The sequence below is a fragment of the Onychostoma macrolepis genome, chromosome 25 (genome assembly GCF_012432095.1).
Source record: "Onychostoma macrolepis isolate SWU-2019 chromosome 25, ASM1243209v1, whole genome shotgun sequence".
Classification (NCBI taxonomy): Eukaryota; Metazoa; Chordata; class Actinopteri; order Cypriniformes; family Cyprinidae; genus Onychostoma; species Onychostoma macrolepis.
This window is the reverse complement of record NC_081179.1, coordinates 19302108-19326883: the sequence shown is the minus strand read 5'-3', so window position 1 is coordinate 19326883 and position 24776 is coordinate 19302108. Positions and strand designations below refer to the sequence as shown.

The window sequence follows — 24776 nt, the reverse complement described above, 5'->3', positions numbered from 1 at the left end:
GTTACCAAATTAAATGACGAATCGGGAGGTAGTTTATGACTGCAAAGCTTTGAGGGTGTAGATGGACTCAATCTACTACAGATCCAGCATAGACATTGACAAAAACGTGATTTTTGTTCAGTGTTGCTTTTTTATGAAATGCACCCACTTTCAAGTCTTGATGATAACAAAGAATGCATGAATCTAGAATAAAATGTATTTTGAATTTTGTTTGTTTTTTTAAGCAGAGGCTCTGTTCTTTCTTTTGACATATTACATGTTCAGATATTCATACAATATAATATTCTGGGGGCAATGAAAATGACGGAAAATGCTGGTGGTGGCTGGCAACTTAAAAAAAAAAAAAAAAAGCTGGCAGAAGAAGAGTTAGCCTAATTTAAAATGCCACCACCATATTTTCACCATATTTGTGTGTCATTCTTTATGGAAGTGTATTGTAGTGTAGTAACCATGTAGTAGTAACCATGTTTTTTGGCACATTGATTACCAGTTGTATAACTGCAGTTATATTACAAATACCATGGTTAAACTATGGTTATTGTTTTTGTTTTATTTGTTGTAAAACCATGGTTAAAACCTAGCTTAGCTTAGCAACATGCTAATGTCAAATTGTACCGGAATCAACATTAGTCAAGTTTCTTGTGAACTTTAAAAATCTTTGGGGTGAATCCCTTCAGTGGAGAATTATTATGAATGTCGAACTAGGGTGACATAAGTCTTCCAATACATAAATTCCAATATGACTGTTTAGAATGAAGTCGCATTGTAAAACATCTGACCTGAATCGGATTTGGGACCACATGTAGAAGTGGCCCAAGTCAGAATTGAAAACTTCAGATTCCATGTAGTTTGTTCTATTCACATTTTCATGAACTAAAACATCAACAACAACAAAAAGTAACATATGAGCAAAAAAAAAGAAAAGAAAAAAGGATTTGGGCAATATTTTTCTGCAGTCTGACTGTAACCTTAGTGTATGTGTTCAACCAAACGAAGAGAGCAGAAACAGCGCAGAGCTACTGAGTTGTGCAACAGCATTTTTGGTTAGCATAAGATAAGATATGGTGTTATGATCGGAATAGTGATGATTGTAAGTGATAGACTCTAAATGAACATGACGCTTATGACCACTTCCTGTCTTAAACAGTCACTGTTTCCTTAGTATAAATGCTATCTGGATAGAAGAGTGCCGATTATGCACAAACCAACTTTGAAAGTCCCTCAAAGCAATGCAGACTGATGTAACAGAGAGCAAGTCATGATTTCATTGTTTGATAACATATGAGGAGGATTTCATGAAATTTCAACACTTTCTGTAAAAAGAGTCTTCTTTTATGAGTGGTTCTCAAAGATGTTTTTCTACACTCTTAAAAACAAACGTTCCAAAAGATTTGTCTTGCAATGATTCCATAGAAGCATTTTTGAGCCATTTATGAACCCTCCAGTGATCAGTTCTTAAAAGAACCAGTTTTTTCTTTGTGTAAAGAACATTTAAAAAATCTAAAGAACATTTTTTTTCCACTGTAAAGAACCTTTTGTGCATTTGTAAGTTTCCATGGAAGTTAAAGGGGTCATGAAATGCAAATGCTGCTGTGAGCAAGTAGGAAATACTGCTGCACATATAACATATGAAATAACCCCCATATATAGCATACATGAAATCACCCTCTAGCAGATGTATACAGGTGGAGCTGGGGAAGGAGAAGGGTTTCTAAAGCGTGCTGCAACTGCTATAGCAAGCAATAGCCAAGTATTTGAATGTTGAGCAGCGAGCTCATTGGCTGCTGATGGGAAAAGAAACCAATCAAGAAAACGATGTAATTATTTTAGATTGACTTAGAACCTATCGGCCTGCGCCATCTAGAGTTTCATGACAGAACTTTGTATTTACCTGCGTTTGCTCTGAGGATAAAATGCTTGACTCTCTAATGCTCATATCTTTAAAACGCCTATGCAACGTTTTTGGAGGTGCAGGGATATTGTGATGTCACGGTTTACTCCCAAATTCAGATCCGGGAGAATCTAATCAGTTAAACACCTTTTACATTTTAGCAACTGTTGTGAAATCTTGGTCAGTAGATGGTAAAAAAATATCTAAAATCTTAAATCTAAAATGGTACGATACTGTAATTTCACCAATTTTTTCAGTATAATTTAGCAGTTCAGGCTGAGTGATGTGAAGCATTAAAGCAAAAAAAATGGTTAATATGTTTAGTGTGCAAATTTGTCAGTTTGCCAGCATACTTGGCCATGTTTATGTAGTGATGTAAATGGATGATAACGTGAAAGGCGTTGTTTGCTTTCAGCTCATTGAAAAGTATGAGGTGGCACAAATCACAAGTGTATTTGTATTTTGTCCATGAACTTCTTCATCTGCTTCATTTCCTGCAGGGTTTAGCTGAAACTACCACACCTGAACCAACTCTTTGGGTTCGCCCCGTTGACTGTCAGCAAGTTAGTCTTTGTTGCCTGTTGAGCTGGCACACTGTTTCCTGTTAATGTCGGGCGATCACAGGATCTGAAATGTTATGCGAGCTGTTGTTGAATTTGATCGTCCATCTCCCTCCACAGGCATCTCGTTCACGCCGTTCTTCTTATTGGAATGGCACAAACGCATTTACACACACCGCCTAAAGCTTTCACACCTCACCCACAGGGACAAGCTTCAGAACGAATGCATGTGTGTCCTGCAGATGTGCAATCACTCTTAATATCGCTAGCCTGTAGCCATCTGCCTTTGTTTTTCTATGCATGGTAGGACATCAAGTCCACTGGGTCACCTATATGCGTTCATTTATGTCACTTTCTCCAGGTATTATATGGGTCAATGTTATCATTCTCATTTTTGTCCTATATATTAATTTATTCAAAAATACAGGAATCAGTTTTCAGGGTGGAATAGGAGATTTCGGGGTGATATCCGTATATCATAATGAAGAAGAAATCCTTTCAAATCTTGAAAGAAAACCTTAGTTTTGTAATTTATTAAAACCTTCCACAAAATGTCCACAAAATCAAAAATATATGGTACAACCAACATGCAAAACCCCTTGACTGTGTGTCAAGGTCAATAAGTCAAATAAATCGAATAAATATTCGATAATTTAACCTTTTTATGTCAAGTCAAGGTTAGCTCAGTTTGTAAAATATCATGCGGTGCGACTCCCCAAAACTGTAATGATATTTATGAATGAACAATTAATGATCTTCATATTAAATACTTTTTACCTTGAAAAATAAATTAAAAAGGGTTTTTTTTTGAAAATAATGATTAAGATGTGTACACTCACATGTTTTCAACATGTAAAGAAAATGTTTTTACTTTTTACTTAATGGTTACACCACATGACTTTTTATTTAAAAAAATTTTTCATTGAAAAATGTATTGATCAATTGATTTCATCATTTATTTAAATACTGAAAAACTTTTTAAAACCATATGAAACCAACAAAAACGCAAAGAGTCAATTTCTAACTCATATTTTAAACTTGCAGATGCTTTAAAATTTGTGATATTCCATTCAAAAAGGATAAATGAAATGTCCTCTGTACCACCAATAGTTAATGCAGCAAAAGTGGGAGGAATTCAGCAGAAAGTAGCGAATTATGCTCAATTAGAAGATGAAAGTTTTAGCTTGGCAGGGACCAGAGCGCGGCTGTTCCTTTCCCCTTTGTATTTAGCTGCTTTTGGAGCTGAATTCAGCTTTGTCTTGCTCCCAGCTTCTATTATGCAACTGGGCGTTTCTTGCTGAAGTGTTTGTGTGTGTTCGCCAAAATGAGGTAATGAACAGGTGGTGACGCATTCGCTCTAAAACAATATCAATATATCCTTTCACTGTAAGCCTGCCCTCAACATTACGTTCTCTCTCAGACTCCAGACTCGCCACGGTCAGCCAAAGCTCCAATTTTACCGCCATTTCTACGCCCAGTTGAGGTAAAGGACAGGAGGACATTCATGATTTAAACCAGCACAGGAAAAAGTCTGACAGACTTCTCTGGAAAAATGTTTCCTATTATATTTGCTTGGCTTTAACTGTTATAAGCCCTGATTATAACAAAAAACTCAATCATATTTTTAGCCTAAACGTTCAGCAACATTCCAAGATGCATTTTGAAACATAAATGTACAATGTTCCAACTATGTAGTTAATTGTGTCAGTGAAATCACTAACAAAAATGGCAAATAAGATGAGATGTGTTGGAACTTAATTGTTGCAACCCTCAGGCCATCCAAAATGTAGATGAGTTTGTTTCTTCATGGGAACAGATTTGGAGAAATTTAGCATTATATCACTTGTTCACCAATGGATCCTCTGCAGTGAATGAGTGCCATCAGAATGAGAGTTCAAACAGCTGATAAAAAAATCACAATAATACACAAGTAATTCACACCACTCCAGTCCATCAATTAACATCTTGTGACGTGACGAGCACCGTGCAGGCCAGATTCAAACCTATGTTTCCCATATAGGCACCAAAGCTCAACATTTGTATTTTCAGACGTTATTATATACAAGAAATCTGAACGATGCCTGAAATTGTGTGGCCTGTCAAAGTAAGTATGCTATTTTTGACGTGATCTAACTCCGTATTTGTCTGGTGGTTGGAATGTGCGATGAAAATCCCATGAATTTACTTTGGAACCCAAGTCATATCTAGAGGGGTGTGCCAGAATCTTCTTAAGAAATCAAGAAATTTCTTAAATTCTAAGTTCGTAAAAATGTTCCTAAGTGCAGTTCTTAAAAATTTCACAAGGTTTTCCCTTTTTTTTTTTTTCTTCTTTTTTTTTTTTTTAATGACAGGCTTAATTAGGTGGTTTTGGATTATATTGCGATTCTTGAATAACTTTATTTATTATTTTTAATAACATTCTTATCAGGAGTTCAAATTCTTCTGTCTTAAAGTTCTGTTTAAGAAAAATCTTAAAAAGATAAGAACATTCCTAAGATTTTTATTTATTTTTTAATTTTTTTTGAGAATAAAATCATTCTTAACTTTTATTAGGTTAGAAAATGAGACGGTTAAAAGAGTCTTCTTCTTAAGAATGTTTCATGAATCCAGCCCCAGAACACTATACACTTGGGGGTTGGCTGTTTTTGATTTGGGCCGATAGAAAAACACCTAGCAACCATCGAGAACACACCCTAGCAACGACATAGCATTTCCCTTGATACATCCCAAAATACCCTTGCATTATGGTGGTGAGTTTTGCATGGACAAGCACCATATTTTCTTTAGATTCTAGTTTATTTAGGAGACACTTTTATCCAAAGTGTCCTACAAGTGAGGAATAGTACAACAAACTGTCCAAAACAACATGATGTGAACAATAGAATCTCTCTTAAACCTGTATGAACCTTTTTTCGAACACAAAAGAAGATATTATGACGAATGGCGATAACCAAACAGTTTCTGGTTCCCTCTGATTTTTGTTTCTTACTGTGGAAGTCATTGGCTATCATCAACTGTTTGGTTACCAACATTCTTCGAAATATGTACGAGTCACTTTAGATGGTTAACATCTAAAACTTCATCATGCAGCAGTTTGACTTCCTGTGTCGACGTAACCCGTTTCCATTATTGTCCCAGAGCAGCAAGGGGATCAATGTTTCAATTGAAAAAGAGCCACTGTTGCCATTAGGATGAGGTAAGCTCTCGAGGGACGTTCTTGGTGCTCTGTTATTTTCAACAAACACACACACACTCAACTCTTTCTCTGGCCGTATGTCTTTCTGATTAGAGCATGGCTCTATTTTTAGTTCAGGCTCCTGTGGTCATCACATCTGGCGCCAGTCGCCTACTTGAACAGCACACATATACACGCCACAGATTCGCAAAGGTCGAAAAGATGACCTTTCAGTCTCCACCCTGTAACCCTCGACATACACATACACCACTTTGCGGTATGAAGAAATGAGTAGCATTTGTCCTACATATGGCCCGCTGTAAACTTGGCTATAGTTTCTCTGTGCTCTCATAGACCTCAAATTATATGTGTTATGTCAATTCTGAGAAACAAGCTGAAGAAATGAAGAAATGTCAGCGGGCCGACCAGTGCCAAATACTTTCAGCATGACATGAACTACTTCTCCTCTCCTCTCTGCTACTGTCTCCCTCTTTTTTTCACCCTTTCCTTTCCTTGAATCTACCTACCATCCAAATTAGCTTTAAAAAATAAAAGCATTCAGTGCACTTAATTAAATTGAGGAATACTTTTCCACTCTACTGTACATTATATATACTGTGTGTATATATATATATATATATATAATCCACTCATATTCAGCACTTTCAGTGCATTTTATTTTATCCTCTTTTATACCGTTAACGATGGTTTCTTGCACCAAAAATAGTCGTAATTAAATTTTTCCACCCACAAAGGGCTGGTTTTGCTACTGTACCTTGAAGACTTCTATGCAAATAGCGTGTTATGATTGGCTAACCTCCAAGAGGCAGCATATTTCATTCAGGGTGGGCCAAGTTTATGGTTTATGGAGTTCTTGTAGCTCAAACAGTAGAGCACAGTGCTAGCAACTCCAGATCATGGGTTTGATTCCCAGGGAATGCATGAACTTATAAATATATATGAATGAAATGCAAGTCGCTTTGGAAAAAAGCCATATATGTTTGTCATGTCACAACAATTTGTGAGGATTTTACAGCTTCATTTCAGTAGATGCTCTGTGTAACGGAGGCCAGTAAGAAGGCCAGGTCTTAAGTGTCCTTGTTAGCTCGCCCGCCTCCAATGCTGGAAACATTGGTTCGAATCCTGCTCAGAGTGGGCCAAGTAGAACCGGAGGGATTATATTGGTGCCGTGACCCAGATGATAGTGAGGTTTAGGGGGGTGAGTTTAATGGAGGTAAACCTCACTCCACTGATCTCAAGAGGCACACTAGCGACTGACACTAGAGGCTGTGGTCTTTAGTGTCCTTGTTAGCATGACCACCACTCATGGCGGAAACGCCGCTTCTAATCCTGCTCAGAGCGGGTCAAGTAGAAATGGAGGGGACAATATGGATCACTTTGTTTCTGTTAAATTGAAAGTATTAGAACTAGGTTTTTTTTCTAATTTCAGAAAGAAATGTGCCAGAATGTTGCTAAGGTACTCTGATATAAGGTTTTTTTGAGTCATTTTAGACTATTAATATGTGGTTTCTAGTACGCTCTGAAAAGAAATTCAGGGGACCTAAAGTAAGTTAATTAAATTATCTTGATAACTTTTGAAAATTGACTTCTAATTCCCATCATGCTTTGCCTAGGACAAATGTTGGAATATTTTGTGTTTTTTAGTAAAGAGAAAGACCTGTTAGTGTTTAACATGGTTATTTTTGACATTTACAGTAAAAGACTTTCTGTTATGTTGAAGTTTTTGTGGTTGCCATTGATCTGAAGAGTAGATGTTGTGGTTAGGTTGTGGGCAGCTATGTGAATGTATACACTACATAGACCATATGAGCAATGACTGTGTAAATGCCAGTGACAAGTAATTTCCAACTAATTCACTAAATTTACCTGCTAAATAAGTTACATCGAACATGTGCTATGCTAGCTGTTTATTGTGTTTTTTTTTTTATATTTGAAAAATATTAGATTAATTGGTTCCAGGGTCAAAACTCAATTAGTTGGAATGATTTGAGTAATCAACTTTTTGTTTATGCTACAAATTATTAAATTCCTTTAACTCAGTGTAGTTTGTTGGTTAAATGTAATTTCATTAGAAGTTGACGTAACTCAGAAAGATTGATGCAAACTGTTCCATTAATGAAAATTTGCTGGGTGTTGAATTGCTCTGATGGTAGGAAAAGTCCTTATTATAAAATTCACATATGAGTCAGGGAGCATGATTACATGTGGTGATTTCTTTCAGGTAATGTTCCAGTTCTAAATTAACATGTTAAATTGACAGCCCTGGTTCTATTCTCTTCCAAAAGTTACAAAGGTTTTGGTGGCTCTTCAAGAATGCAATGAATTCCAGGAAAAGTTTGCAGAACACAGGACATACACATACACAAACAAGTGACGCAACCCGGCGCTCATTTCCTGATAGAGGCCCAAAATCCTTCCATTCCATCCTCGGCTAAATTTGGATTTCCAGCGGAGCTTGAAGCCCCTGTGTAAAGAATGTGGGCTTTGTCATAATTCTGCTGTCTTTTTGCAAGCATTAATACTCCCTCTCATTTATCTCTCTCTCTCTCAGGCTCTCTCCATTTCTCTTTCCATCTCCCCCTTTCCTTCCCACATGAAGCACATCCTCCCAGTTGTGTAACCCTCTCTGGAGACCTCTATCCTGGTTTACATGTGGCCCGATGACATCATAGTTCTCCATAGGGGGTTTAGATTGCTTTCTTTTGCTGTCTTTTAAGGGGGAAGGGTTGGGGAACAGAGACCTTCGTCCATATTAATAGATCAACCCTAGTTTCTCAATCACACCTACTTCTTGAGTAAGGAAAGAATGGACAACATTGGAATAGATGATGCATGACATGTGGTAAAATATAAATATAATACAGAGGTGTGGTTTAATGCATGTTTTCCCATATATCAGGACCATTGGTGCAAATTAAAAATTTAAAGCAAATCGTTTTTGCAGGTCTCAGTTCAAACTCAACTAATCCATTTTATTCACAAACAAAACATATGTTCAAATCATCAACAGCACAATGTGATTAAAGAAAAAGAAAGAACTACATGACTGCTCCAAATGAAATTTGCAGCTATAGTAGTAATATTTATTTAATATTTCATAACTGACTCCAACTGCAGTTTTATTACAGGGTTCTCCATTGAATTCTCTTTTTCCCTCTACATTTGAACTTCTGCCATTGCAGCATTAATGTTAAGCTTACGAAAAAGGAAGGAGTGCAACAGTTGGTCAATAATCTTCTCAGGACGCCTTGTCTTTTCACAACTCGCAGTGACAAGTGAACAAGTTTCTTGTTTAATCCCATAAATGTCATCATCCACTTGTATGAATCACATAAGTTTGTTTTAAGCTTTTGGCTATAAACACATCCTTGCAAAACATCTCCATTCAAATCTGATGTAACTGGCCTCCAAAAGTGTTAAAACTGGTTAAAACCGGGTCCTTCAGCTGTCGGTAACATAGCTTAAACATGGCAGACCTTGATTAATGAACTTGACCTTTGACCTGTACACTGGGTTTCAGCCCAGTACTGAGTGACGGCATCCTGTTGAGCCACTTAGAAGCCTCAAGTCTTTTCTGAACTATGCGAGATCTAGATCATAGTCTTTTTAGCATTAATAGTGTTTAACAGGATTGGCACTGTTAAATGAAAACTAATATAAGAGTCAAGCAATGCTGTTTTATCACCTCTTAGCTCAGCATGGTTTGGGATATTTGGAGGTATTGATAGAAACATTGAGTCACAGCAATATCACCGACCAAAAGCCATATCCTCTTGTAAGACGATATTCAACTTTACAATAAAACTAGTGGTGTGAAGTTGGAAGAGGAAAAAGTGATTTACGGTACACACAATACAGGAACAAGCAATCTGGGAACGGTCTTTCTCAAGAACACAGTTCATGGAGCACCCTTTGTTGGGTTCAAATCCGCAACTGGTTTTGATCACTTAACTATACTATTTCCTAAATTCTTAAAAGTAAATGTTCTTCATTGGCATCAATGGTTCCATGAAGAACTTTTAATGTCCATGGAACCTTTCCATTCTACAAAAAGGTTCCGTACAGGGAAAGGTTCTTTAGAGAGAGAGAGAAAAAAAAAAGTTCTTTTGGTAACCAAAAATGTTTTTTTCTATGGTATCATTGCGAAAAACCCCTTTTGGAGCCTTTTACTCTTTAAGAGTGTAAGTTAGCCAGATTAGTGGTATTTAAATGTGTCACCATCACGTGTGTGGAAAGTCCTACGTCTGAAAATGTTGTGGGCTGCTGTCTAACGGCTGGGATATGTCCGAGTCGACACTTAAAATTAAAATAGCACGTTTGCTGCGGCCATGTGTGTCTGATTAAAGCACGTCAACAGGTGGGTGCTACAAAGGATGATGATGATTTAATGATATTAAAAATAGAGCAGTACACCTGGGGCTGAATGATTTGGGGAAGAAAACTGAAATGTGAAAAAAGCAAAATGTGTTTAAAATACGTTTAAAAATAAAAAACCCAAGTTTGCTTTGCTTAGTACAATGCTATTAACTACTATTTATAATATTTACTTCATAATTTAATGTCACACAAGCGTTAAACCAGCTTATCTTGGAAGATTGCAGGAGCTTAAAGCTTAAATTGAAGCTTCTCATTTGTTGATAAGCGCTTCTCATTACAACAGTAGGAAGATGGTTGGCGCATGTTGCGTTCCCAAACTCAGTGCTTCCCTCTGAAACACACAACACATATACTTATTCAATAAAATTGCAACGATTTGATAATCACACCAAGTCATATCGCAATTTCTGTTTTATTATGATTAATTGTTCAGCCCAGGGGTAAAGACACATTTATTGCAGTATGGCATGTATCTGCTGTTTTGTTGGCGGTAAAACGATATAGCTACACATGCAAAGCATGTAATGTCTACATGCACGTGTTGTGTTACTTTCTTTCCATGACTTCATCATGACTTCACTTATGGCTTGTATACATAAGACATCTAGAAGCTTAATCATGCAGTGAGAATTCTAGCTCCTTCGCCCCATATCGTGAGTGTAAATGAGAGATGCCCCATTGGGATCCATTTATGTGATATGTATGTCAAACTCCAGAGAAATTTCACGCTGTTTTATCACAGACAAGGGGATTTGGACACACTTAGACTGATGCACACATGTGAGTGTTGAGTGATTGGAGCTGGCGTTGTGCTCAACTGGAGGCTACCTCACACCTCAGGCATGACAGCTGGGGCCCTGTAAGCATTACATCATGGACTGATGTATCCGCATATCGCATGTCACTGGTGCTCTGACAACAAGTGCTATCAGCGCTAACCTCCTCCTACTCCACACACGCATTCGCACAAAAATTCCTCTTCTGTGCACACACCATCCTCTGTTAGATCCCAAAAGTGCTGTAGAAATGCATTCGATATAGTGTGGCAACACTCACATAATCTGCACATATAGGCTTGTGGAATTGCAGCCAAACTGCATGAATGATGTGGTTCCTCTGCTTCACCTGATAGATGATCCTGCGGTGTAATGTGTTGTATTCTGATACAGCTTCTCCCTACTGCACCTTTACAATCATCATACTCAGCCATTGAGATGTTTACTCTTGATGCATGCAGTAAACATTCACAAAGTAGTGAATGAGAACTAACCAGCATCAACCAGACTAGACTAGGTCTTTTTCAGCAGGAATGCTTTATGTGCTTATATTGCATCTGACTAAACCAAAATGTGTTTGCAACATGCAGTAATGCACTTTAGAACACTCATTGTAACTACTTCCTGGAATGCTCTCTCTGCTACCAGCAATTTTAGCATGTTTAGGCTGGTGTGCTCTTACAGCACATGGATGGACAGATGTGTTAGACTTTTAAGTGTTGACGTGTTTGTCATGCATTTAGTATGTCCATTTATTGGAAATAGAACTCATGACCTTCGTTTTGTTAGTGCGACGTTATATGGCTTGTACTACCGGGACATTTTAGGTCATTTACACCTGGTATTAAAGGGTTACTCCACCCCAAAATGAAAATTTTGTCATTAATCACTTACCCCCATGTCGTTCCAAACCCGTAAAAGCTTCGTTCATCTTCGGAACACAATTTAAGATATTTTGGATGAAAACCAGGAGGCTTGTGACTGTTCCATTGAATGCCAAGTAATTATCACTGTCGAGGTCCAGAAAAGTATGAAATATATCGTCAAAATAGTCCATCTGCCATCAGTGGTTCAATCTGAATTTTATGAAGCAACGAGAACACTTTTTGTGCGCAAAGAAAACAAAATATCGCTGGCCTCTACGTTAGCAGGTCACGCCGCATGCATACAGATGAAACACGCCGGCGTGACCTGCTAACGTAGAAGCCAGCGTACAGACAGAGAACCCGGAAGGCGCTGCTTGTGAACTCATGAACACGCTTGCAGGAAGTGTCACGGAGGAGAAGAAAAAGTTGAATAAAGTCGATATTTTGTTTTCTTTGCGCACAAAAAGTGTTCTCATCGCTTCATAAAATTCAGACTGAACCAGTGATGGCAGATGGACTATTTTGACGATGTATTTCATACTTTTCTGGGCCTTGACAGTGTTATTTAGTTGGCAGTCAATGGGACTGCCTCCCGGTTTCCATCCAACCCTTTAAGATGCGTATTTGTCGATCTGATCACAAGTGAACGGCATTAAATACAGGTTTAAACAGGATCAGCAATGCTTTAAGATTGTCCACTTTTGACCACTTCCAGAGGTAGTCAAAAACGCATTCAACCAGATTGCATTCAGTCAAATGCGTTCAAACAGGCACAAAAGGCCGCCTCCTTTCTGCCTACTGACCTAATTCTTAAACATAACAGGACGTGTTGTTGAACCGCGCTAGCCAGATGGGATTTAAACTTTGCTGGCTGAAAACGTAAGTTTGGTTTGAATGTGAAAAAAATTTTAAAAGCACAATGTTCTCTTACCATTCCTGATTCTAACCCAAACTTTCGGCATAGTTTTGCAGCTATCAGAGCAGAAACAAAAGCTGCATGCTTTAGATAATATTAGATCGAAAGATCAGAAAAGGCCCATGCCCTCAAATACATCAGGAAAGTGGTTGATCATGTAAAATTCAGATGGAAAATGCATTCTCGGTAGAATAATTATAATTGCAGATGCACATAAGATGCATACGTTTTAGTTTTTATTTAATTGATTTTAAAATTTACAAATTGCGCTTTGTTATTGTAAATTGAACGCATTTAGGAGAAGTGTGAAAAGAGAAGATCAAACGCATCTGTGTACATATATTATGTGTGTGCTTGCAGTCTGAAACAGTTGAGGGTGTTATATTTTTTCATTTTCAGAAAAACATTGAGTGGGCCCCTAAGGTGGCTGCATATTTGCTCGGTGAGTAAGGAATGTGGTTGCATGCCTTACTCATAAGCCAGATTCAGCTCACACACAGTAAGAGTGAGAGAGAGAGGAAAGACGGGGGGGGAGAGACAGAGTGAAAGTAAGCGAGAGAGGAGAGAGACAGGGCAGACTATGCTCACGGCAAATGAGCTCATTCACTCTAAGGTCACACACACAGAGAGAGAGAGAGAGAGGCGGGGAAAGACTTGAACGGAGGCTGTACAACAATAGCGAGCTCCACTTTCAGTTGTTGCCACACAGAATGAGATCGAGGAAGGATCTGTGGCGCTCCTGAGGAAAGACCACACACTTCTTCTGCCCTCGTTTCTGTGAGGGGGGACGCAGTTGTTGCTGCTTTCCTGTGGAGTTTCCCTCCTAAGTGTTTTTTAGGATTTTACCTTTTTTTGGTACCCAGTACCTTTCGGACGTATAGTTCTTGGACTGCGGTTTGGACTGGTTGGTGCGGATGCCCCTAGACGTGGTCATATCCCCTCCGGAGAACTGCTTCTGGTCAGGGATCCAGCGAACAGACATGAGGCTCAAAATCAGAGTCCGCAAGATGAGGAAAGAACGCAAGCTAAGAGGTGTGTAGCATCTGTTGTCACCTGGACCGATGGTGCTTTCCCATCTGTACCTGTCAAACACGTGTTGGTTCGAGCTTATGCGATATGTTTCATCATCTTCCTCTTTCTTCTCTGTAGTCCCAAATATTTGGCTGATGTTAGAATTCTTTTTTCAGTGTCTTTCTTTAACCTAAATTTATGTTAAAGCGTTAGCAATGCTCCCTACGATTATCTCCTAGAAGAGTAGAAAATTAAATGGACGTGCATAGGATTTATTTGATTTGAGTATATTTATTAATGCAGTTGCTTTGTGTGTGTTCATGGTTCACAACATTATGCACACATGCAAGTGTATATTTGAGTTACGTGTGCATTCTACTGATGTCACCAAGTACAAGTTAAACAGTTGGACTTTGCCAAGCAATTTACTTTTATTGCAGTGACGTCTATGTTTTCGTAATGGCTTTAGGGCAGAAATGCAATAATTGTAATAGCGCCAACAGTTAATGATTCGATGATACAAGGTCCTGGGGTTTAACACTTCTAATCTGTCAAGCATGACACAAAGCGCCGGGAGTGATGAGGTAGCCACCAACCCCCTGCTGTTTTTTGTGTTCCTCATTGTGCAGCATGCATGTGTGCAATGATGTCATTGGGCCTTTATTGAGATGCTAATAAGTGTGTGTGTGCGTGCAGAGATGGGGACAGATGGGGGCTGCTCCTCAATGGCGTCATGTCTTCTGCATCTGGAGACTCGTATGTGTGTGCGTGTGTGTTGATGTGCATTAGTTTCATTCAGGGGCCCATCAATGCTGCTGGATGTAGAGCCTTGAATGGAAGCCTCTGTGAGAGTGGCTATAGAGCTCAGCTGAAAAGATGAAAAACTGAGGGGCTCCTAAAAGATGGAGGTCAGGTGCCGCAGGACAATGAACTGATATCAAAGGGTGGAGTTAATGAACTGTGCACTCTGTGTTATAAAACACAAATGCGGCTCGATAGTTCATGGCCACATCCGAAAAATGTAACCTTATTACCTTGTCTGCTTTGTTGCACAGTAGGGGGACATGGTATTGCAGCTGCAGTTGAATTTAGGTAAGTATCACACAAGTACGTGGTGACCTGAGCATTGTAGTCTCTGTATAAGCTATTCACCCTGCAATTCCAGATAAATTCTTCCATGATGTAACTGTTCCTCTGTTCGAGAGAGGTTACTGCACTTTTGAGAAGAACTGAGGTCTGAGGCACGTCAGAGAAAGTTGGATGGTGAATGGAGGTTATGTAAGCTTTGGAGAGAGAGAAAAAAAACATAGAGGAAGTATGCGAGTGGCACATTGCCTTTTCGTCCAGCGTGAGATTGACCCTGGCACACTTTTCTTGCTGAAAACACACTTGCACTCATATGCCTAGTGGTTTTGAGAAACGTCACCACTGCCCTCTTACATAACTGGAGACTATAAAAGCGACTAATGTTGCCTAAGTCAGTTGTGTGTGTCTGTGCATTGTGCATATGTATATTTATTCGATTCGGAGAGTTCTACATGCTCTAGTGAGAACAACAATTTGTTTTAAATGTGTATTTGAAACACTTCTTTAACTTGTCTGCTTAAGGTGCAAATGATTGTTCATATTTCTGTGTAAGAAGTAAAAGTATTCAATAGTTGATTCAACATTAGCAAGATGTTAAGACTGATACGGAAGCTTATGGTTTCCTTGTAATCCTAACTGTCACCACCACCGCCCAGTTAGAAATGATAGCTGATGACCTCACTCAAGTATTTCCTCTCTTGGCTTTTCAACAATGTGGTGCTGTAAGTGTTCCTGTTTGTGTTGCTGTGGTCCAGTAACACATTTTTGTTTTTTTCAAGGAAGCTATATAAAGCACCCCTGTAGATCTTTGAAGCAGTACAATTTTCCAGATCTTTGAGGGTGTGAAAGATCCCTTCCAAAGGAGATCTTGTCGACTTGCCTTTTGAGCTGTGGTCTTGCTTTCACAGACCCAGATGCCCTTTGAAATCCTTGACCTTTGAGTTCAAGGAAGAGGATGGGAGGTCAACACTGCTTCCCTGTTTTGGCAAAAGTAATGCATTTGAGAGATGTGGGAAAGGAAGCCGGTTCTAACAAGCCTTAACCAGGCAAAATTTGTAGTCTTACTTGGGCATTGCTGACAGTGTTGACATAATGACCAACCCTTTTTTAGGCAGTTATGTCACTGGGCTGGTGAGGGGAGTTACAGTTGGGGGATGGGGAACAGACATCCAGGATTTGATGTTGTATCAATGTGTTTGAACGTATTTGTGTGTGGTTTGGGGGGGAAGGGTGTATTTGAACCAGTATGGGGGTCGTAGAACATTTGCTCGGCAGTCATTCATCTACCACTGCTTTCGAGAGCGTATGGAGGGAGGCACCAGGGGCCCGTTGGTTCTGCTTGAGTGACATGCAAATCACCTCTCAGTCTTCTGTGCTGAGAGATGATGTCATTGTACCAGCCGTTGCCATTAATAGCAGGAAACAGACAGGTTGTCGCTCAAGCTCTTAAAGAACCAGGCACCCCCAAACAAACAATAGTTGTTTAGATGGTGATTTGCACATGGATAAGAGGGACAGGTGTTCCTTATTGTCAGTTAGGGCAAAGCAGGTGGCTTTTAAAGTTCACGGTTAATTGATGCATGATTTGTCACCCATTTATAGACTCTGAATGAAATCATGCAATAATGTTGAGCGTGGCTGACGTTTTTCTTTGTTGTAAACCTTCTTATCACCTCACTCTTTGTTTGCCATGACTCATTTTATTGACTTGTTCATTTTAACTCCTCCTTCCCACCCAGATCTGTTTAACACAGTCACTTTTGTTTGGACTATTGCACTGTTTCTTGGCCGGGATGAAATTATTTCATGGCTCCCTAGTTGACTGCTGTGTGTGCACGCTCCCAGGGTTACCATGTCCCAGATTCTCATGGAGCTCATCTGCGATTAAGGTCTAAACCCATCTGCCGGGGCTCACGCTTTCTGGCAGCATTGCACAGCTCAATGAGGACTTTAATTTCTTTCATTCCGCTTTTCCATCTTTCCCTGTTACACGAATGCATTCTAGTTCAGCTGCTTATAGATGAACGTAAATGCATTTGCAGATTTTTACCTTGCATTTGTACATGTGTACATCACTGTCCAGACGCCCATCGCCCTAGAGCTATGAATCAAGGGCTTGGTCTGCACCTGTGACCACCCTCATTCTCTAAGCCTGATGCAATTGTTCAGTTGAGGATATTAGGTCATCCAGGAAAAGGAGCTCCAGCAGACGAATGCCAAAATGAACCACCCGCCTCTTAAAGAAACAGAATCCTTCTTTAGGCCAACTGGCCTTTGCTTACTTGACTGCTGTGTTTGTACATGCACTGACCTAGATTGGCATAATATTGTTCATAACATCTGAATCCTCTCTTGCTTAGATTTTGACAAATGATGTGTGACATCAGCATGTCTTTTGTTAGTATGAAAGGTTTTGACTTGAAATATGCCTCTTATTATTATAGGTTGCTCTTTACGTTCTTTGTCCTACTTGAGAGATTTTGAGTTGCATCCCTTACATAACGACTTATGTTACAACAATGGCAATGTTGACAGTCGCCAAATCCAGCATTATTGTTTGTCTTGTCTTTCTTCTATCACATAGGTAAGGGGTCATTTTGTTTCCTAACACCTTCTCTCTCGTTCTCTGTTTCATTAGGTGGTTTTGCAGCATTCTCATCCTGTTTCCCAGGCCTGTGTGAAGGCAAGCCAGTGGCCACTCTGCCTATGAGTTTGTCTCAGCCATGTCTGCCTGTGGCAAACGTTGGTCCCACACGAATCCTGCCCCATCTTTACCTGGGCTCCCAAAAAGATGTGCTCAACAAGGTACAGCTGACTGTAACTGAGGTCTTGGAATGTTAGAAACTTTTCATTTGTTACAACTTCCAAAACTGGAGTAGTCACATTGCATAATTCATACCTTGGCTCTTTGCACTCTCAGGATCTAATGGCTCAAAACGGCATCACATATGTGTTAAATGCAAGCAACACCTGCCCAAAGCCAGAGTTCATCTCCGAAAGCCATTTCATGCGCATTCCTGTCAATGACAACTACTGTGAAAAACTCCTGCCATGGCTAGACAAAACCAACGAGTTTATTGGTAAGAACCAACTTGTGACAATAGGAAAAGAGTTGATTTAGTTTCCCTTGGCTGATTGATTTTCTTCAAGTGAACTTCATGTTAGCATGAAAACTGAGTAGCACCACCTGTGATGGTATCAGGAAGAACAAATTTGATCCTCAAAGCATATTTGCTGAAATTATATATCTTTTTCTGGCTTATCACTGAAGAGGTATTTGGTTGTCTTGCATGTTTTGTGTTTGCTCATGTTTTTCCCTTCTCCCTTTCAGACAAAGCCAAGGTTTCCAACTGTCGAGTCATTGTCCATTGTTTAGCTGGCATCTCCAGGTCCGCTACCATCGCCATCGCTTATATCATGAAGACAATGGGCTTGTCATCAGATGACGCATACAGGTAAACTCACTCAGACACCCTGCAGCTTAAATTGCACAGTCTCAGAAAGACATTTTCTGCTAGCTGTAATTTTATATCCATTTCCTGCAACATGTAAAATGGATCACATAGAAACACTTGAAAACAATATCTGTCGTGGCCATCCTAAACACATATTTTTGTTCAAGGCCTATACAAGCTCACATGATGCGTCTTTGTGTTGAAGATGTCTTCCTTTCCATATATGCGGATTTGTCCTTAGGGTAATCATTCTTACTCATCTCGTGTTTCCAGGTTTGTGAAGGACCGCAGACCTTCAATATCACCCAACTTCAACTTCCTGGGACAGCTGCTGGAGTTCGAGAAAGGTCTGAGATTGCTAAAGGCTCTGTCCTCGGGTCAGGAGAAGTTGGAGCAGTTAAAGGAATTGTCAGAACCTAGAGGAGAATCTTCCAGTGATCCTGAAAAGGGTCGTCTGGAGGCTGAGAAGGACAGCACAGAATTGGACACCAAGCTACCTTCTCCAACCTCCCTCCAGCAGGGCTTCAATGGCTTGAATCTGTCAGCAGAGCGTATCCTAGACACCAACCGGCTCAAACGTTCTTTCTCACTTGACATCAAATCGGTCTACGAGCCCAACCACTGTCCTCGCCTCACGCCTGCGCACACCGAAGATGTTCCCAAACTCTGCAAGCTGGATAGCCCAGAGGCCGGAGAAGCCAATGGTGTATGCCAGTACTCACCTGTCAGCCCAAGTTTAGCTGAATCTCCAGGCCTCTTTCCTGAGAGCAGCGCCCGACCTCGTTCGCGGAGGAAAAACAAGCACAATGGTAGCAGCGCTGGAAGTTCTCCTGTGCACTCGCACTTCGGACACTCACTCTCTGCACACAAAAGTCCCAGTCTTGACGACAATCTGAAGCCCTCCCTGCTGCTCAGCCTTCCCACTGTGGGCACCGGGCCCATGTGGACCAAGCATAGAGACACCGTACAGGCCACGACCCCTGTTACGCCAACAGGCGAAGCCCCTTGGTTCTACACCTCGGAGTCAATGAACAGTAACGGAGGTGGAGGAGGGGCGGTACACTTTCCTGCACTAGGATGCAGCAGCCTTCCCGGCCCATGCGAGGCTGTGCGTCTGCGGGAGAAGGTGGGGGAGCCACGGGACTCGAGAGGCAGCTGGCACGAGGACGCTCCCACTTCCAGTGCTGCCGATAAGCAGTACAAGCGGCGCAGCTGTCAGATGGAGTTTGAAGACGGCATATCGGAGACACGTTCAAGGGAGGAACTGGGAAAGATCAGCAAACAGTCCAGCTTCTCTGGAAGCATGGAAATCATTGAAGTATCCTGACATCACCTGCACAGCCCCTGGGGACTTTAACGCACAGACGGACAGGCGCCACTTACGAGCAAGGATGACTAAGAGTGGGCCTGGCAAGACTGTGGAACATTCATATTAGCTCACAGACTTGTCAATAATGACTAGTTCTCAGAAATGGGACTTTTATTTTTTGTCTTTTTAAGCCGGTGGAACCGGACGCAGATTGACTTTTCTTTGTCTTTCTACTGTTTTTAAGCCATAGCCATCCCCAGATGACAACGAACTGAGACTGCAGTGGCAGAATCCCTCGTTTCCTCACTCTAGAAACAGACCACCCTATTCCTCATAAAAGCTTTACCAGCCTTTTGGTGTATTGAGAATCAAGCATGGCTGTTATACTCACACTTGTTTCTTTTATTATGCCGCCCTGGACATTACACCGCCACAGCACAAGGAGTCAGCACAAACTAAGCCTTGGTGGTACATGCTTTTACTGGCTGAATGAAGGCCTCTTTGTGCAGTGCTCTTGTCCACCCTGCTCCTGTATCCCAGCATTCACGGAATCCTGGAGGAGGAACCAGGCATGTCATGAAGGAAACGCATTGTGGGCGTTTTCCCATAATGTTCTCTGTCATTCTTTTGTTACCCAGATTTCAGGGTCTTGTCCTTCCCCTCCTGTGCCCAAGTGGTGATGCGCGAACTGTTGTGCAACCCACGGTCCTCTCACTAAGCATGCGTCAAGGCTGCTGTTTTCCTTACAAACAAATAGTATATGAACTATACACAGTGATTTCAATGGACGTTTTAAAGTTTTTTTTTTTGTTTTTTTGGGTCATTTTATTAGTAACAGTTTTAATTTATTCTACTGGTTCATTCTGGTAATGAGAAATAATATAAAGATTGTGGAGTTTTTATTTTTCCTCCTTTTTCAGTGTTGATCTCTCTTTTTCTGTGATATTTACAAAAATACACTTGCAAAACTGATACGCAACTACAAGCAATATGTGTTTTTACTTCGTTTTTTGTCCTCCTTTTTCTTTATAAGGGAGTGCAGTTATTACCAGGAATTATCTGATGTTTAAATGCACTTTCTGTTGCTTTAAGAGGGAAGTTTTAGAACGTTCTCATTAAAAGGGTACCACAGCGCTTTACAAAAAAATCATGTGTAACCATTGATGTCCTGCAGTGTGTCACAAACTAAAGCATTTGGTATGGCTTTTGTTTGTCTCTCCAGCCTGCTGGCTTGAATTATTAAAGACTTTAATCCAGCATGAATATTCTAGAGTAATCTAGAAAAAATATGTATGATACCCCAGCATTGTAAAATGAGTAGTGACTCATTTTGATTTTCAAGAATTAGATTTTTGTATTAACAAGCACACAAGACGAAATGAAGGGGAAAAAATGACAGGGGCTCTAAAGGGGGTTGTCTGTGTCCCCCATTTGTTCTGCATATTTATGACTTTATTTATTGTTTGTTTGGGTCTGATTGTGGGAGGATGTGTGGATGGATGTTGTGAATGACTGACAGAAGGACCCTTTGCAGATGCTCTTATAAACTGGCGTCTTGGAGAGGAGATAAACCCCAACCTTTTCATCAACAAAAAAAGGATACACAACTACATGCATTTGAACCTGGCTGATGGTCTGACAGTTATGTCTGCTGATCAAGTAGTTTTACTGGATCATAAACTTTATATGAAAGACCAGTAACTGATAAGAACAGAATCTGCACTATGGTGACAATACATTCTGCTTGCTTTCTTCTCAGGGGAGCTTTTAATGAGTCAGTTACATGTCTGAGCTTTCTCTATTTATCCCTTTTCTTCATCTCTCTTTAGAACCAATTTATCTACTCTTTCTCTCCTTCACTCCCCTTTTCCCTTCATCCTCTCTGTTTCTCTCAGAATCTTTAGATGCTCCAAAGGTTAAATATAACACAGAAAGGATGTGTGTGTGCAAATGTGAATGGGATTGCCCTCTCCATGGGAGATAGTTCAGCAATTTATTTATGTCTGTATTTTTCAGTTAGCTTTTCTGTATGGCAAATCTTGTATTTGTGCTGCTGTAAGTTTTTTTCCTTGTGTGAGACATTACCTGTATTTCCTTTTCCTTCCTTGTACTATAATTTTAAAGACATTGTTATCATTATTTAAAACATGTAATAAAAAGATGCAGGCTGTCCTTTTTTGCTGAAATTGTTAAATAGTTGGCAACATTATTATTATTATTATTATTATTATTATTATTATTCTATTTTGTGTGAATAGCATCGTATCAACAAAACTAATTGATATAGGGAATTTTTTAAAGAGAAAATCTTGATACATTAGGCTGCTTGACGCAAAATACCTCAGGTTCTTTTGAAAGGCTTGTTCCTCCCCATGTACCCATTTTGTGATGATGAAACAAAATACAAACATTACAAAATATGAAAGTTTTGTGATTTCTTTTCCTTTGATTTTTTTGTAGTAGCATAGTTGTGCAAGGTCAGAAATTCTAAATTCTGTTTATGAATTATCGACATTTCACTTATTTTTGCATATTGTAAATAATTCTCTAACATTCTAGTAATGTTGTTTCCGCCACGGGATAAAAAAAGGGTAATTGTGACTTTTTATCTCAATTCTTTTCTTGCAATTCTGAGTTTATATCTCACGATTTTGCATTTTTTTTCTGAATTCTGAAAAAACAAAAATCAGAATTGCAATATAAACTCAGAATGTGAGTAAAAAAATGTGACAAAAATTCATAATTACCTGTTTTATGTATTTTTATCTCGTGGCAAGAACAATCTTCGATCGATTGGAAATGAGGTAAAGTGCATGAAGTTTGTAGGCATTACCACCTCTAAGCTTTTCTGATGACGCTCTATGCAAATGATAAAAAGATAAAGATTTATTGAATCAGAGAAAAAAATAATGAAAAAGGAGTTCATCAGAATGTTATGGAAGCCCATTTCTGCCATACATATATCATGTATAAATACTATACACATACATACATATGTATCTATGTATATCATATATATATATATATATATATATATATATATATACATACATACATGCATAAATTTTATATATATATATATATATATATATATATATATAAAACAGAAGTGAGTACACCCTCACATATTTGGAGACACTGGTGTCGTTATCATATTGGAATACTGCCCTGCGGCCCAGTCTCCGAAGGGAGGGGATCGTTCTCTGCTTCAGTATGTCACAGTACATGTTGGCATTCATGGTTTCCTCAAAGAACTGTAGCTCCCCAGTGCCGGCAGCACTCATGCAGCCCCAGACCATGACACTCCCACCACCATGCTTGACTGTTGGCAAGACACATTTGTCTTTGTACTCCTCACCTGGTTGCCGCCACACACGCTTGACACCATCTGAACCAAATAAGTTTATCTTGGTCTCATCAGACCACAGGACATGGTTCCAGTAATCCATGTCCTTAGTCTGCTTGTCTTCAGCAAACTGTTAGCGAGCTTTCTTATGCATCATCTTTAGAAGAGGCTTCCTTTTGGGACGACAGCCATGCAGACCAATTTGATGTAGTGTGCAGCACTCATACGTCTATTTCCCAAACACAACCTCTGGATATGACGCTGAGAACGTGCACTCAACTTCTTTGGTCAACCATGGCGAGGCCTGTTCTGAGTGGAACCTGTCCTGTTAAACCGCTGTATGGTCTTGGCCACCGTGCCGCAGCTCAGTTTCAGGGTCTTGGCAATCTTCTTATAGCCTACGCCATCTTTATGTAGAGCAACAATTATTTTTTTCAGATCCTCAGAGAGTTCTTTGCCATGAGGTGCCATGTTGAACTTCCAGTGACCAGTATGAGAGAGTGAGAGCGATAACACCAAATTTAACACACCTGCTCCCCATTCATACCTGAGACCTTGTAACACTAACGAGTCACATGACACCGGGGAGAGAAAATGGCTAATTGGGCCCAATTTGGACATTTTCACTTAGGGGTATACTCACTTTTGTGGCCAGCGGTTTAGACATTAATGGCTGTGTGTTGAGTTATTTTGAGAGGACAGCAAATTTACACTGTTATACAAGCTGTACACTCACTACTTTACATTGTAGCAAAGTGTCATTTCTTCAGTGTTGTCACATGAAAATATATAATAAAATATTTACAAAAATGTGAGGGGTGTACTCACTTCTATGAGATACTGTATATATATATATATATATATATATATATATATACACAGTGCCCTCCACTAATATGGCACCCTTGGTAAATATGAGCAAAGGTGGCTGTGAAAATAAATCTGCATCGTTTATCCTTTTGATCTTTCATTCAAAAAATTCACAAAATGCCAACCTGTGATTGAAGTAAAACAATTGAAAGTGGGGAAATCTCATTGTGAAATAAATGCTTTCTCTAGTTCATGTTGGCCACAATTATTGGCACCCAATTATTGCAACATCCTTTTCCCCAAGATAACAGCTCTGAGTTTTCTCCTTTAATGCGATAATAAGAGTTTGGAGGACACCTGATAAGAGATCAGAGACCATTTTCTTCATACAGAATCTCTCCAGATCCTTTAGATTCACAGCTCCATGTTAGTAATTCTTCTCTCCAGTTCACCCCACTCATTGTCTGTAGGGTTCGGGTCAGAGGACAGGGACAGCCATGGTAAAAGATTCATTTTGTGCTCAGTGACCCATTTTTGTGTTTATTTTGATGTTTGTTTTGGATTGTTGTCCTGGTGGAAGATCCAAACACGGCCCATTGTAAGATTTCTAACAGAGGCAGACAGGTTTAGATTTTTTTTTTTATCTGTTGGTGTTTGACAGAATCCATGATGCCATGCATCTGAACAAGATTTTCAGGACCTCTGGCAGAAAAACAGGCTCGCAACATTAAAGATCCATCAGTATATTTAACCGTGGACATGGGGTACCTTTTTATCCCTGTTTGTACTAAACTCATCTGGTGGGTTTGCTGCCAAAAAACAATTTTTTCAGTTTCATCTGACCATAGAGTGCCATTTGAAGTTCCAATCGTGTCTGACAACTGAATATGCTGGAGTTTGTTTTTGGATGAGCTATGAGAATTTTTCTTGAAACCCTCCCAAACAACATGTGGTGATGTAGGGTAAAAAAAGGGATATTTTTTTTTAGGTTTCTGACCCCAAGACTCAACTAATCTCTACAATTCTCCAGCTTGGAGAGTCTTTAGCCACTCAAACTCTCCTACTCACCGTGCATTAGGACGATATAGACACGTCCTCTTCCAGGCAGATTTGTAACATCTTTAGTTAGTTGTAACATCTTTAGTACATCTTAATTATTACCGTAATGATGGAAATG

The 24776-nt window shown here is 39.7% G+C and overlaps 1 protein-coding gene across 4 annotated transcripts in view; it reads left to right on the top strand.

Annotated features, from left to right (window-relative positions):
* dusp8a (dual specificity phosphatase 8a) overlaps nt 1-21868 on the top strand; it is a 43996-nt gene extending 22128 nt beyond the window's left edge. For 3 of the 4 annotated variants that reach the window (XM_058767013.1, XM_058767015.1, XM_058767014.1), the window contains exons 4-7: nt 17318-17484; nt 17600-17759; nt 18011-18134; nt 18408-21868. In XM_058767013.1, coding sequence (XP_058622996.1) covers nt 17318-17484; nt 17600-17759; nt 18011-18134; nt 18408-19461 — 1505 coding nt within the window. In that variant the 3' untranslated portion in view covers nt 19462-21868. Of the gene's footprint in view, nt 1-12196; nt 13615-17317; nt 17485-17599; nt 17760-18010; nt 18135-18407 lie in introns of those variants that run through there. The other variant, XM_058767016.1, reaches the window with a different exon arrangement.
* The last annotated feature ends 2908 nt before the right edge of the window (nt 21869-24776 follow it).